Source organism: Desmodus rotundus, chromosome 5 (genome assembly GCF_022682495.2).
Source record: "Desmodus rotundus isolate HL8 chromosome 5, HLdesRot8A.1, whole genome shotgun sequence".
Classification (NCBI taxonomy): Eukaryota; Metazoa; Chordata; class Mammalia; order Chiroptera; family Phyllostomidae; genus Desmodus; species Desmodus rotundus.
Window position 1 is genome coordinate 6,769,104 of NC_071391.1, and position 14,222 is coordinate 6,783,325.

The 14,222-nt window shown below is 53.6% G+C and overlaps 2 protein-coding genes and 1 pseudogene across 2 annotated transcripts in view; 2 read left to right on the plus strand and 1 right to left on the minus strand.

Moving 5' to 3' along the window:
- The first annotated feature begins 488 nt into the window (after nt 1-488).
- Nucleotides 489-8,048, plus strand: SLC22A6 (solute carrier family 22 member 6). The gene is made up of 10 exons (XM_045183379.2): nt 489-1,134; nt 1,452-1,555; nt 1,808-1,962; nt 3,095-3,263; nt 3,746-3,869; nt 4,018-4,133; nt 5,139-5,353; nt 5,482-5,590; nt 7,292-7,495; nt 7,767-8,048. The coding sequence occupies exons 1-10, from the start codon at nt 766-768 to the stop codon at nt 7,855-7,857; spliced, it is 1,656 nt and encodes a 551-aa protein (XP_045039314.2). The 5' UTR covers nt 489-765; the 3' UTR covers nt 7,858-8,048.
- A 1,658-nt stretch (nt 8,049-9,706) lies between these two features.
- Nucleotides 9,707-10,632, minus strand: LOC112317380 (transcription elongation factor A protein-like 4; annotated as a pseudogene).
- Nucleotides 10,633-12,040: 1,408 nt separating this feature from the next.
- Nucleotides 12,041-14,222, plus strand: part of LOC112317379 (solute carrier family 22 member 6-like) — a 33,247-nt gene continuing 31,065 nt past the window's right edge. Inside the window, 1 exon segment of the mRNA XM_071221359.1 lies at nt 12,041-12,409. Coding sequence (XP_071077460.1) covers nt 12,041-12,409 — 369 coding nt within the window.

The window sequence follows — 14,222 nt, forward strand, 5'->3', positions numbered from 1 at the left end:
GAATACAGGATGCCCAGTTAAATCTTAGTTTCAGATCAATGAATAATCTTTTAGTGTATGTCCCATGTGATTTTAGGGACACGATTACAGTAAAAAAAAAACACAAAAACTTGTTGATCTAATATTCAAATTAACTGTGTGTCTTATATTGTGGCAACCCTTCCCAGAGACAGAGTGTTTGCATCCTGTCTGCTGACAAAGACAGAAGCCCCTCAAGAGGCCACCACACTTCTCAGAACCCCCTTCTCACTAAAAGGAAGACTGATAGGTCCCACCCTGCCCCCTCCTGCCCCCAGATGGGTCCCCCCGAGTCCATCTCTTCCCACCACCCCACCTCAGTCCACCCTCACCTGTCCTTTATACCCACGAGGAGAAATTCCACTGACACCAGAATATTTGGAGGGTTAATCCTTCTGAAACTAAGTCACACTTTAACTCCATCCCTCCTTGCCAAGAATTAAATGCTACCCTGTAGGGGTTGGGGCTACAGCAGACCCTGAGCCCCTACCAAGTGAGAAGAGAGGCTACAAGAGAAAGAAGGGAAAGGGAGGGACAGAGAGGCAGAGAGAGGGAAGGAGGGGCGCCGGCTGGGCTGCTGTCCCCCCCCACAGGGACAGCTCAGATTCAGCTCTAGGAGCCACTCAGCTGCGGAAGCCGCGGCAGCCCCTCTCCTCTAGCCAGGGACAGCAAGCAGGCAGGCACAGAGACGGAGGTCGCGGGACTAGAAGTGCTCAGCTCCCAGCCACGCGGCTGGGCCTGTCCTCCATGGCCTTCAATGACCTCCTGAAGCAGTTGGGGGGCGTCGGCCGCTTCCAGCAGATCCAAGTCTCTCTGGTGATCCTCCCCCTGCTCCTGCTGTCTTCCCATAACACCCTACAGAACTTCACCGCCGCCATCCCCACCCACCACTGCCGCCCGCCTGCCCACGCCAACCTCAGTGAGGACGGGGAGCTGGAGGCCTGGCTGCCCCGGGACAAGCAGGGGCAACCTGAGTCCTGCCTCCGCTTCACCTCCCCACAGCGGGGACCGCCCTTTCCCAATGGCACTGAGGCCAGGGGCACAGCGGCCACAGAGCCCTGTACCAACGGCTGGATCTACAGCAACAGCACCTTCCCTTCCACCATCGTGACCGAGGTGAGCACGCCTGGGCCCCTCTGTGCACTATCCAGACTGTGCCTTCCCCTCTGAAACGGACAGACAGACAGACAGAAACATACACACATACACATACTGTCTCAAATGCCCCCGCGGCCACAATGGGCAGACAGACAAAGTTCAGAATGGGGAGGCCTTGGTAGAAAAGGTGAATATGGGAGTCCAGAACAGTCGGCTCGTGGGATCGGGGAGACGAGAGAAGTGTCAGGGGAAGAGGGTGACAGACCTCGACGTGCCAGTTGGGGCTGGGGGTGCCACCCTGAAGCTCGGGGTGACCTTGTCCCCTCTCCCCACAGTGGGACCTCGTGTGTTCTCACAGGGCCTTACGCCAGCTGGCTCAGTCCCTGTACATGGTAGGGGTGCTTCTCGGAGCCATGGCGTTCGGGTACCTGGCAGACAGGTCAGTCCCTGGTAGGGCTAAGCAGCTGGGCTGCGACTGGGGGTTCCTCGGCTGGGCCTAGGGCCCTAGGCGGGAGGTTGGCATGCCCAGCTGAGGCTGCTGTGAGGCCCTCCAGCACCAGCCTCGTGACACTTCACAGGTCCTCACAGACCCCCCACCGAGGACCTAACCCAGGGCAAGCACTGCTCTCCCCACCCTGCCCGACCCCCTTGGTCCTCAGGACCCCTGATACAGGTGCTCCTTCCCCCACAGGCTGGGCCGCCGGAAGGTGCTGATCTTGAACCACCTGCAGACAGCTGTGTCAGCAACCTGTGCAGCCTTTGCTCCCACCTTCCCCGTCTACTGTGCCTTCCGGCTCCTCTCGGGCATGTCAATAGCCGGCATCGCCCTCAACAGCATGACCCTAAGTGAGGGGTGCCGGGAAGGCAGGGCGGGTCCCTACCCACTCTCCTGTCACCACGCAGCCCAGCACCCGCTTTCCAGCCTCCCTTCCTAGCCTGCCCCTCCCAAGCTCTGCCTGCTTTTGGTCTGCCCTTTGGGACTGCCCTTTCAGCCAGCATAACAGCCTTTGGGGGGAGCTTACACCATCCTGGCCCCTCAGTTAGATTTGGGCTTGCAGACGCCACTGTTAGAGACAAGCAGGTCCCGCAGATGACTGCAGCAGACCAGGTACAAGAGGCACTGGGGGGTGGGGAGGACTGTACCCGAGGGGCCACAGCCAGGTCTCAGGGCTGACAGATCTCCCCGCTTCCTTTTTATTAATGTAAATTATCCCAAATTATTAATGTTGGCAATTCATTCTAATGTTTTCAACACAGGGCAAGCCGGCATCATGTAGGCAGAACACATGTGGACTGAGCGTGGCTTGTCCATGAGCCGGGTTTCCCCTTCCCCGTGTTCCCCAGATGAGAAACCTGAGGCTGGGGAGAAGGGAAAGGATTTACTCAAGGCCATCTGCAATTGCAGCAGGGAATCTGGGCTCTGGGGTTCTCTGAACCGCAGGAACTAAGCGGAACTAGGCTAGGGCCGGGCAGGACACCTAGAGAAGGCTGCCCCAGGAGCCCACCAGGAGCAGGGCTGGGCCTCTTCAGACCGCTGCAGGGGTGCCCTCCCTCCCACCTCCACTCTCCGGGACAGAAGGAAGCAGCTGCTTCCTCCAAGCTGCTCTGGCCACTGAGGCTGAAACCTGGCCCAGGCTGAGCGAAACCGGAGGAGTGGCTGCTGCTGACCACGGACTGAGTGGTCAGAGACACTGGAGGGAAAGGAGGCCCTAGCCAGGAATAGTGTGGGGAGGAGCCAACACACAGCAGAGGAGTGGAGGGGACGGTTCCTGGGGATCCCAAACCCAGCTCTCCACCCCTCCCTCCACTGGAAGTCTTCCACTTTCTCTGCCTGGCACGCACCCTCATTCAGTGTATCTCCCACTGAGCCTTGGGACAGACCAAGGTGTGGATGCAGAGAAGGGTCTTTGCCTGCCCCAGGGCCTCCACCCACTGGGGGTCCAGGGAGTTGCATCGCTCTGTCTAACACTCTTTCCAGATATGGAGTGGATGCCCATCCACACACGGGCTTTCGTGGGCACCCTGAACGGCTACGTCTACAGCCTGGGCCAGCTTCTCCTGGCCGGCCTGGCCTACGCCGTGCCCCACTGGCGCCACCTGCAGCTGCTGCTCTCTGTGCCTTTTTTCGCCTCCTTCATCTGCTCCTGGTACGTGGGGACCAGGGTGGGCAGGTGTGCCACAAAAGCCCAGGGGGCTGCAAGGGATGAGACAATCCCCCCCCACCAGATCTTGCCAAATACCCTACCCCACAGAATCAGAGAAGGTCAAAGCCGGAAGGTCAAACCCAGGCCAAGCCTCAGTCTGACAGATGGGGAAACAGGCTGTAGGGGGATTTGTCCCAAGGTGTCCAGCTCTCCGCTTTCCCCAGCTTCCCCCAGGTCTCCAGCCCGCCTGTCCTGTGCCCTTTACCCAGCTCCCAAGAGCTGAGTTCCTGGGTTGCACAGTGAGTCATCACCAAGCTAGGCACTGCTGCTTTGTGGTCCTAAAGGGATGGATTTGACAAAGCCTCTGGGTTCCTAGACTTAAGAGAAATCCCACTGCAGGACCCTAGAAAGCCCACCCCCTGCCCCCAGCCCAGCCGACTGGAACTGAAGTCATGCCAACATCCACACCCACCCCCCACTCCCAGGTTCTTTGTGGAGTCAGCCCGCTGGTACTCCACCTCCGGGAGGCTGGACCTCACCCTGAGCACCCTGCAGAGAGTGGCCCGGATCAATGGGAAGTGGGATGAGGGGGCCAAGCTGAATATGGAGGTGAGACCCCCAACGCTTCCCACGACACCACCTTGGGCTCCACCCCAACTCTGGTCTCAGGACTCAGGGGGCACTTCCCTGAGTAAGGGGCTGAGCTGAGAGGAGCTCCTGAATGAGCCCAGGCCCTGAGCCCTGCCCATCCTGGCAGGTCCTCCAGTCCAGTCTGCAGAAGGAGCTGGCCATGGGTAAAGGCCAGGCCTCGGCCATGGAGATGCTGCGCTGCCCCGCCTTGCGCCACCTCTTCCTCTGCCTCTCCATGCTGTGGTAGGCCCGGACAGACAGACCCACAGACAGCTGTAGGGGAGAGAGTACATGCCCTGGGTGGGAAGAGTCAGATGAGAGGGAGGAAACGTCAGCGGGTCTGCAGTGAGGGCAGAAGTCCAGCACCAGGGGAGGGTCTTGAAGGACCAGCTGACCTCCATCCTCAATTCAGCTCCAGAGTCCCAACTGGGCATCGACGTCTCCCTCGCCTCCTCCTTTTATCAACTCTGTTCCAGTAAACACTAGAAAACCTCACCAGGATCAGTGGTCCCCAAATCAACAGAAGGACATCATGAAGCAGAGACCAGTTGGGCTTGCAAAGCATTTGGAGACTTCCCTGGCCTTGGCCACAAGCACAGGCGAGGCAGTAAGATGCCTAAAGCTTATCTCCAGACCGACACTTCGGCGAAGGCTGGTTTCAGCCCAATGTCTGCCTTTCCCATGGCAACGCACCCAATTACCCTTCTTACAGCTACCTTCACCAGCCTGCCGCCAAGGCAATCCTGTGACCATTCAGGGAAGCACGGTCAAAAGGAACAATCCCACCAACAAATTCTGTTTCCATTTCTCGATTTGCTCTCGGTTGTGAGTTTCATCCAATAACCTGAGTGTCATTTTGTGGGCTTTTGACATCTTCAGAAACACAGCTCCCATCCCCGGCACCAAGGACAGGTCCCGGCAGGCTGTTGCTGCTGCTCCCAACACTTTGGCCCTAACGATATGGCTCAGACTATCCACCTGTCCTGCCTCAGCCCAGTGTCAATAGATAAGAAAAAGACTGAAACTATGTAAATCCTACATAACAACCAAGTGACAGAATTGGGTGTATTTCAAGGCTACTCCAATATTTAAACTGGATACTAATGTCTGAAGAGAGATTAACCAAGGAGGCGCATTCCAGCTCCTTATTGAGCAGGGTACTCACTGCAGCTCCCTCCTGTTTTGAATGAGCACCCTTCCTTTTAAGCCTTCCGAACAAACTCCATACCCCTGCTCTCTCCCCACCAGGTTTGCCACTAGCTTTGCCTACTACGGGCTGGTCATGGACTTGCAAGGCTTCGGGGTCAGCATCTACCTCGTCCAGGTCATCTTCGCAGCTGTGGACCTGCCTGCCAAGCTTGTGTGCTTCCTAGTCATCAACTCCCTGGGCCGCCGGCCCGCCCAGATGGCCTCCCTGCTTCTGGCTGGCATCTGCATCCTGGTCAACGGGGTGGTGCCGCAGGGTGAGCACTCACCAGCACGCAGGTGCTTCCTGGGCGTCATCGCCAGACCTGACTCAACGTCTCACAAGGGAGGGGAGCCAATTGCCCCCACTTCCAAGATTCTGCTGACTCCCTTCCTTTCTCTCCAGATCAATCCATTGTCCGAACCTCCCTCGCTGTGCTGGGGAAGGGCTGCCTGGCTTCTGCCTTCAATTGCATCTTTCTGTACACTGGGGAGCTGTACCCCACAACGATCCGGTGAGTGGGAGCCTCATGAGGAGTCTTGAGGTAAAACATTCCCCCACGCACAGGTCAGACCCCAGAGCATGGCCCAGTGTGCCCCCGCCCAAAGCCCCTCCCCAGCACTCATCAGTACAAGGTACGCAGCAGCCACGCAGTGCACACTTGGTGGGCCGACCAACACAGGTGTGACTACCAACTAAGCCCTTACCTGACCCTAGAAGATCTCAGAAGGTGGCTCAACTGAGAGAGTAGGGAGCCAAGACCCGTCTTAGAGCATAGGTGGCAAACACAAGGCCCTCGGGCCAAATCCGGCCCTCCACCTTGTTTTATCCAGTCCTGCGGGCGCCTTGTTTCTACCCGGCGGCAGCACTGAGCTCCTTGCCCCTAGTTAAGGAATAGTTACATTTATACAGTCCCAAAATTACATTCGGCCCTTTGAAGGCAACCAGGAGGCTGATGTGGCCTCCTGGTGAAAATGAGTTTGGCACCCCTGTCTTAGAGGCAATGAATTGAAATCCCCCCTTGATCTGACACCAAATCGAAATTCCACCTGTAAACCAAGTGGTAGGTCTGAAATCGAAGACCACAAACGTGAAAGTACTTCCCCATCACTTAACAACGGTGAGACTTGACGGCGCGCCAGCTGGGTGATAAACACAGCAGTCCTTCCCCGCGGGCCAAGATTCGGCGGAGGAAGGGTTATTGAATTAAGAAACGAGAAACACACGTCTTCATTAAGAATGGGATGTAGCCCCGACTGGTGTGGCTCAGTGGATTGAGTTTGGCCTGTGAACCAAAGGGTCACTAGTTCGATTCCCAGTTAGGTCATATGCCTGGGTTGTGGGCCAGGTCCCCAGTAGGGGGCATGGTGAGAGGCAGCCACACACTGATGTTTCTCTCCCCTCTTTCTCCCACCCTTCCCCTCTCTCTGAAAATAAATAAAATCTTAATTAAAGAAAAGAATGGGAAGTAAAATTAACTAGGAGATGTCAAAGAAATGTCAGGCTTCCCTGAGCCACGTGGCACGAGAACCCTGAAGGTCATGGTCATGGTTACTGAACTGAGCCCTCCTGAGATATGGGGGGAAGAATAATTGCATAAGCCACTTGCTGTGTGCCAGGTGCTGTCTTAAACTGTTTGCAACTATCAACTCGTTTAATCCTCCCAACAAGCCTATTAGGTAGATATTGGGATTATTCCCGTTTTACAAATGAAAAAACTGAGCCACAGAGAAGTTAAGTGACTTGCCCAAGGCCACACAGCTTGCAAGTGAACAAGCTTGGACTGAATCCAAACAATGTGTCTCCTGAGTCAATGTTTTTAACCTCTGCCCTCATAGAAAATGATCCTCACTCCCACGTTCTGATCCTTCCCCAGGGGATTCTAATCCCATAGGCCTGTCCAGGTGGGGCTGGAGCAACCGAAACTCAGAATTCCCGCAGGTGATCTGAGGGCAAGGGGCCTAACCCAGCTGTCTGAACTGACTGCTGAGGAAACTTGGGCCCAGAAAGCAAAAGGGACTTGCCCCAGGTCTCACAGCAAGTTACGGGCAGAGGCAAAATCAGGCTCCTGATTCTCTGGCCAGAGCCCCTCCCAACCTGTTTTCTTCTTCTTCTTCTTCTTCTTCTTTTAATCTCTAAAACAAATGCCAAATTCGTTTGCTAATCAATGGGGAACAGAACACTAACCAGCTCCCACCCCCTGTGGGCCCCACAGACAGACAGGCCTGGGGATGGGCAGCACCATGGCCCGAGTGGGCAGCATCGTGAGCCCGCTGGTGACCATGATGGCTGAGCTCTACCGCCCCATGCCTCTCTTCATCTTCGGCACTGTCCCCGTGGTTGCCAGTGCTGCCATTGCCTTCCTGCCAGAGACCCTGGGCCATCCACTGCCGGACACGGTGCAAGACGTGGAAAACAGGTGGGGCCCCACCCACAGCGGAGCAGAGGCTCACCCCAGGTCACACATCCAGGCCGCGGTGTGACTCAAACCCAGGCCTCCTTTTCCAGGCCAGGGCTCCTTTTTCCCAGTTCCCCAATTGCCTGAGTCTCCCAGAGTCCTTCCTGGGGTTCCCAGCTGCAGGGAGGGGTAGGTGTTTGAGACAGACAGCCGGTGGCTGGGCACAGGCACCCCCAGCTCCCAGCCCCGGCCTGCAGGCTGCACACCCAGGGCACCACTCTGCCACCCTCAGGAGGAGAGGAAAACCACAGCGACAGCAGCAAGAGCAACAGAAGCAGATGGTCCCACTCCAGCCCTCTGCACGAGAGAAGAGTGGACCCTGAGTGCCAAGAACGGGCCTGACAGAGCCCTAAAGGGAGTGGGGGTCCTCCAGATCCTGGGCCACCCACAGAAGGAGGGAGAAGGGGGGATGGCAGGCCAAGTGTTGGGGGCTGTGATTCAGGGAAGCCCCTCCCCAGGGGCTCCTCTCTGAAGAGATTCCACCAAGACCACATCATTAAAATGTTTTTCTGTGCACAGCATCTCTCTTTGTCTGTCTCATCTTAAAGGTAACAGCCACTCCACATCAGCCAGCTTCCAGCCCACAAGGTAATACAGTCCAGTCCCTGCCTTCAGCCCCCAGGACTTTACAAACCATGCCAGACCTCGCCCCCCCACCCCATCTCCCTCTGAACCGGGTCCTCTGGCCCACGTATGCCTGCTTTTGTACAGGCATAATCTTCAGAACCTCGTCCTTGAGGGACGCCCCCAGGAAATGTCAGTGATCTCAGATTCCTGGACGGGCAGGGAGAAGATAGATCTCCTCCAGGAACTTGATCTTCATGTCCTTGACCAGGAGGCCCAGCTCGGTGACAGGGGCCCACTCCCTGTCCTCAGCCTTGCCGTGAGCTCTGCATCCCCAACCCTGACCCTGGTTGTGACCTCAGCCCCAATGTCACTGCCAAATCCATGGAAGCTGCCCTGGCCTCTCATTTCCATGGACCTTTTCCTCGGAAAAAAAGCACTTCTGACCTGTGTCCCCAAAGACTCATCCCCCGGACACTGGCTCACATCCCAACCCCTCACTTCTGAGCCTGAGTTCTGATACTGTCACACCTCACTCTAGTGGCCTCAGATGCTGTGTCCAGTTTGGACCACAAGGTCCTGTCCTCAGCCAGAGTTGGGAGGGCCTTTGTGACCTCCCTCGGGCTCTCCCCACGCGCTCTGAGCACGTCCTAGCCAGGATGGCACACTCAGGAACGTCCTCAACCACGTGGCCCCAGGACTCCATGCTATAAGGAAGTTCATTCATGCTGTTTTCAGCCACTAACTTTGTGGCCATTTGTTACAGCAGCCGTCAGGAACTGATGCACACCCTTCTTCTCGGACTCCTCCGGGGGTGTCAAACTGGCCCAGGAGGTTCATTTGCTCATGCACTGTTTTTTGGGAGGGATAGCGTCGTACTGTCTAGATTGCCATAGTCCTCACCACTCCCTATTGCTCACACATAGACGTTACCCTCTGGCCTTGTAGCCACTTAAGTTTGGCCCTCCTAGGTTCCTCCCCATGAAACCCTCACCTTGCTTTCATATGTTTTTAGAGCTGTGAAAGGTTTTTGTCATAGGTAGAGGGAGCAAAAGGAAAGCACTGGGTGCACCCCACTGCCCATTGTTCCCCCTCTTCCAAGAGAACCATCAAACAACGTTCTTTTAGCCGTGTTTTGTGCTGTAGTCCTAGAACAGGAGCTGACTCTGTTGCCAAAAGCTGTAGTGATAAGCTAAATGAGCTTGGGACTCAGTTTCCCTGACCAGCTCAAAGGAAGTCTGTTGCCGATTCTCCTAAACTCCTCCCCCAAGAGAAGCCCACACACAAGGAGATCCAGAGAAGAAACCAGGCAGCCTATTAGGGCCTGAATTGGTCAAGGTCTTTTTGTTTGTTTTTCTTTTTGTTTTTGTTGGGTGTTGTCCCACAAACCAAAAGGTCGCTGGTTCCAGCACACGCCTGGGTTGTGGGCCAGGCCCTCAGTTGGGGGTGTGTGAGAGGCAACTGATCCATTGGTGTTTCTTTCCCTCTCTTTTTCCCTCTCTTCCCCTCTTTCTGAAAATAAATAAATAAAATCTTCTTTATAAATAAATAAAGCAAAGCATTAGTGTAAGGTTAAAGTGTGGGCCTGGCAAACACCTGCCAGGGGCACTACACGAAAGGAATGTCTTCGAAGCCCCTATATAGGGCCCTACGGGCACCCCTGGGTCCCCTTGGGGCCCTCGTGTGGAACGGGTCCTGTGAACTTTTTCCCATCCACATAAACCTCCCCGCTGATTTTTGTCTGGTTTTCTTCACTTCATCCTCCACCCTAGCCATATCGCCAAATTCTCCCACCATCCCCTTGCCACCCAGATGCGCATTGGGTACGGCCTCCCTGAGGCACTGAGCCGGCCCTGTGGTGGTTTTTCTCTTGGCTTTCCTAGCGCGTCATCCCCAGCTGGGCGCCTCTCTGCAGCCCTTGCTTCCCTGGCTGCTTTCCCTCTTCTCTCACCTTTCCCTCCTTCTCTGGTTTTTCCTTCTCCCCTAGTATTTCCTCATCTTCTGTCTTTCTCTTGTTTTCTCTCTTTCCCTCATTTTCTAACTTTTGCTTGTCTTCCAGAGTACAAGCTACTTCTGGCTTTTCTGCGTTCTGAGGCTGTTCATTTCCCATCTTCCCTTGATCCTAGGCAATCCTTCGTTTTCCCCGTAGAGTCTTTCCACGTTGAGATGTCCAGTCCTTTTCCTGTCCTGCAGGAATTCTGGACAGGGACCTCCTCTCCTAGCCTAGCCAAGTGCTCACAACAGCAGATGCAGACTCCTGGAAGGATGTGAAGCCACAGTTAGGAGCTCGCAGGCACTCGGGTGCAACCGCAGTGAGCAAGAGGGCGGGCACCTGGACCCTGCATTGGTCAGGGTGCAGATTTAGGTGGTAGATAATGTTGAGTCTGATGAGATATCCGGAACTGTGGCAGCCACCTTGTGACCCAACAGAGCAAGAACTAAGGCAACAACTGAGAATAACAAAGTGGAAAGATGGCACTAACCTGCGGTTGGATGATGTTGCTGAGCTCCTGATTTAACGTAGCCAAAGCCATCTACCGCTAATTGTTAACTTTGGGAATTCAAATATAAATCCTCCTTCTTCCTTAAGTCATTGTGAGTTGGTTTTCTGTGATCTGCAGTCAAAGCCATATTAACTCATTTATTCTACGGCTTCATTGGAGTACAATAGATAACTAGTTGTCCATATTCACAGTGTACATTTTGATGAGTTTTGACAGAGGCAAACACCCGTGAAACCATCCACCACAACAAAGACAAGGAATTTATTCACTACCACTGCAAGTTTCCTCATGTCCCTCCTTTGCATAGACATAGGCTGCTTCTATTTCTTTCTTTTTTAAGATTTTATTTATTTTTAGAGAGAGGGAAAGAGAGGGAGAAAGAGAGGGAGAGAAACATCAACTGGCTGCCCCTTGCACACCCCCAACCAAGGACCAGGCCTGCAACCCAGGCACATGCTCTGACCAGGAATCAAACCAGTGACCTTTCCCCTTGTGGGACAACAGTCAACCAGCTGAGCCATGCCAGGCAGGACTTAAGCAAATATAAAGAGTGGAGTTGCTGAGTCATATGTAAGGTGTATGTTTCACTTTTTAAGAAATAATCAAACAATATTCCAACGTGGCCGTAACATTTTACATTCCCACCAGCAGTATATGAGAGTTCCAATTGCTACACATCTTTGCCAACACCTGGTACAATCGACTCCTTCCATTTTAGCCATTGTAGTAAATGTGTGGTGGTAACTTACTATAGTTCTAATTTGCAGTTCCCGAGTGATTCATGTTGTTGAGCAACTTTTCATGCACTTGTTTCCATCTAGATCTGTTCTTTGGTAAAGTATTCAAAAATTTTGCATGTTTTCAAATTTGATTATTTATTTCTTATGATTGAATTGGAAGCTTTTTTTTAAATGTATTCTAGAAACAAGTCCTATGCCAGATGTGTGTTTTGTAACTAGTTTCTCTGAGTTCATAGCTGGGCTTTTTATTTTTATAGCAGTGACTTTTGAAGCTTGCCTTTTTGTTTTTATAACAGAGATTTGGCCTTCCTTCCTGACCTTAGCACTTTTCTCTTCTTCTCCAAGGAGGAGGCCACCTGCTCAGGCCTAGTCAGGAGACTCAAACCGCCAAACTGTGGGGCAGGGTGGGGACCCTCCTTAGATCTGACCTGGTTTTAGGTCCTCTTGAAGAAACCATTAATGCAGTGAGTCTTAATAATTGAATGTCTGACTCTCAGGTCATAGTTTAACTTGATTCCTTAAAAGAAAAAGTTACAAAAACTACTACTGGCCATCAGGAGGCCCAGGGCTACAGCAGACCGGGAACTGATGAGTCAGAGAGACAAAGGCCAGTCCTTCGCTTCCACCTGCTCACCCTGCACCAAAAGACAGGAACGGTGTGTGGGAGCAGGAGGCCTCAGCTCCAGCGGTCCTGCCTCATGGCCTTCAATGACCTCCTGCAGCAGTTGGGGGTTGTCAGCAGCTTCCAGCAGATCCAGGTGACTTTGCTGTTCCTCCTCCTGCTCCTGCTGACCTCCCATATCACCCTACAGAACTTTACTGCTGCCATCCTCACCCATCACTGCCACCTGCCTGCCAACACCAACCTCAGCGAGGACTGGGAGCTGGAGGCCTGGCTGCCCCGGGACAAGCAGGGGCAGCCCGAGTCCTGCCTCTGCTTCACCTCCCCACAGCGGGGACCGCCCTTTCCCAATGCCACTGAGGCCAAGGGCACAGCGGCCACAGAGCCCTGTACCAACGGCTGGATCTACAGCAACAGCACCTTCCCTTCCACCATTGTGACCAAGGTGAGGACACCTGAGCCCCTGCCTTGCTCCCTTCCATCCCCATCTTACCATCCCCAAACACAGACCACGTGACCCTGACCTGAGTTTGTCTCAATGTGGGAAGAGCCTGGAGCTGTGAAGAGCTTTGCTCCAAGAGAACAGTGGCTGGAGTTTGGGGGCTTCCTAGGAGAAGAGACGTGGAAGTCCTTGTAGAAAGGTGCTCTCTTCCCTTTCACCCCCACCAGAGAGAGACATTGTTCCAGGAGTTTAATTTTTTCCTTTGGTTTCCCTGGGGTAGGGTACTGGGGAGGTGGTACAAAGGGAGGGGGAAAGGAGACGTGCAGGTGGCTGGGAGTTACAGGGGTATTCCTGAGCAGGGGATTCTGGGCTCAGAGTCCTAGAGACAAAAACAGCCTCTGACTTCATCTAGAAAGAGCTCTCAGCATCTGGGGCCAGGAGATGGCGAGCAGCCAAGGGGGTAAAAAACAGGAAGGAGAACAGGGTTATGGGGGTCCTTTTATCTCTAGCAATTGAACACCCCTTCCCCCCAAAGCACACACATGCATTTATAAAGTCACCCCAGACTGCAGAGTGGTTCATCCAGCTAAATTCTGCACTTTGTAGCTGTCACATTAACCATGTTCTTAGCATCTGTTCTAGTTAATGGTCTTTTGGTGGCAAGAAAGAGAAGCTCTCCCCAAGCAGGTCGTGGGAAAGTGGGGGTGGATTACTGTAAGACTACAGAGATTTTAGGAAACCCAAGGACAGGAAATGGACTGTGTCCAGGTCTCATGGAAACTAGAACCAGAAACTGGAACACAAGAGGCATCTCTATACACTTACTCTGTTCCTGTCTCCTCTCAGCCCAGCTCACCTGTGTGCTCACCTGTGTGCTCACCTTGCCAGAGGACTACCTATCCCAGCCCTGATCCATGACCTCTCAGATTTAGGGCCTGCCAACAACCAGAATGTTTCTGTGTATCTTAAATCAAACTCTCAGAAAAGTCTCCAATGGCTCAGCATAACACATTGATGGGCTCATCCCCTCCCACAACTGGCTCAGATGTCCACGCTTCATTTAATCATCATGCCAAGGAGCAGCATAGCAGGATCATGTGACCCCTTGCCCACTAGTCAGGGCTGTACCAAGACAATGCCCTGAGTAGGGGCTGTGGCCATGCATAGTCCTCAAACTTGCCTGATGCAGCCTCTGTCTGAAACTGATCGAAGTCAAGCCGTACTCCCACCAGAGAAGCCCAAGACAGAAGCAGAAGGAGGCTCAGTATGGTTAATCTTCCTCCTGCGGAGACATGCACATATCAAATGCTGTCCCTCCCATGCCTAGTGTGGGGGATTTTCTCCATCACTCTCCAGCCTCAGCCCAAGTTCTGAGACATCCGCATCCACATACCTGAACTCCGGATCTTACCAGTCCTTCCAGATCTGCTTCCCTGTTTCCCTTCTTAAAACTTTACACTCTGCTTTCCAAGGGTAACAGTATTCCTGGAAATATCAACCCGGCTCTTGCTCTTCTGTGCAAACAGCAGGCAGTTTGATCCAAAAGCTCAGACCTCTTGCCATCTAGAGCAAAGAATCTGGGTGTGCAAATGCCTTGGATCTTCTTCTAAATAAAGACTTGATCGTAATGTCATCATTTTTGGTTTCAATGACTGACAAGGCCAGATGCACAGTTAGGCCATTCCCCGAGATGTACGGAGATGCCAAGAATAACCCAATCTTCTTCTAGTAGACACCATGGATGGGCCCATCATCCACTGCCACACACAGGCCTGGGACATTAACAGGCCTATTTTACAAGCACAGCCAGATTTCC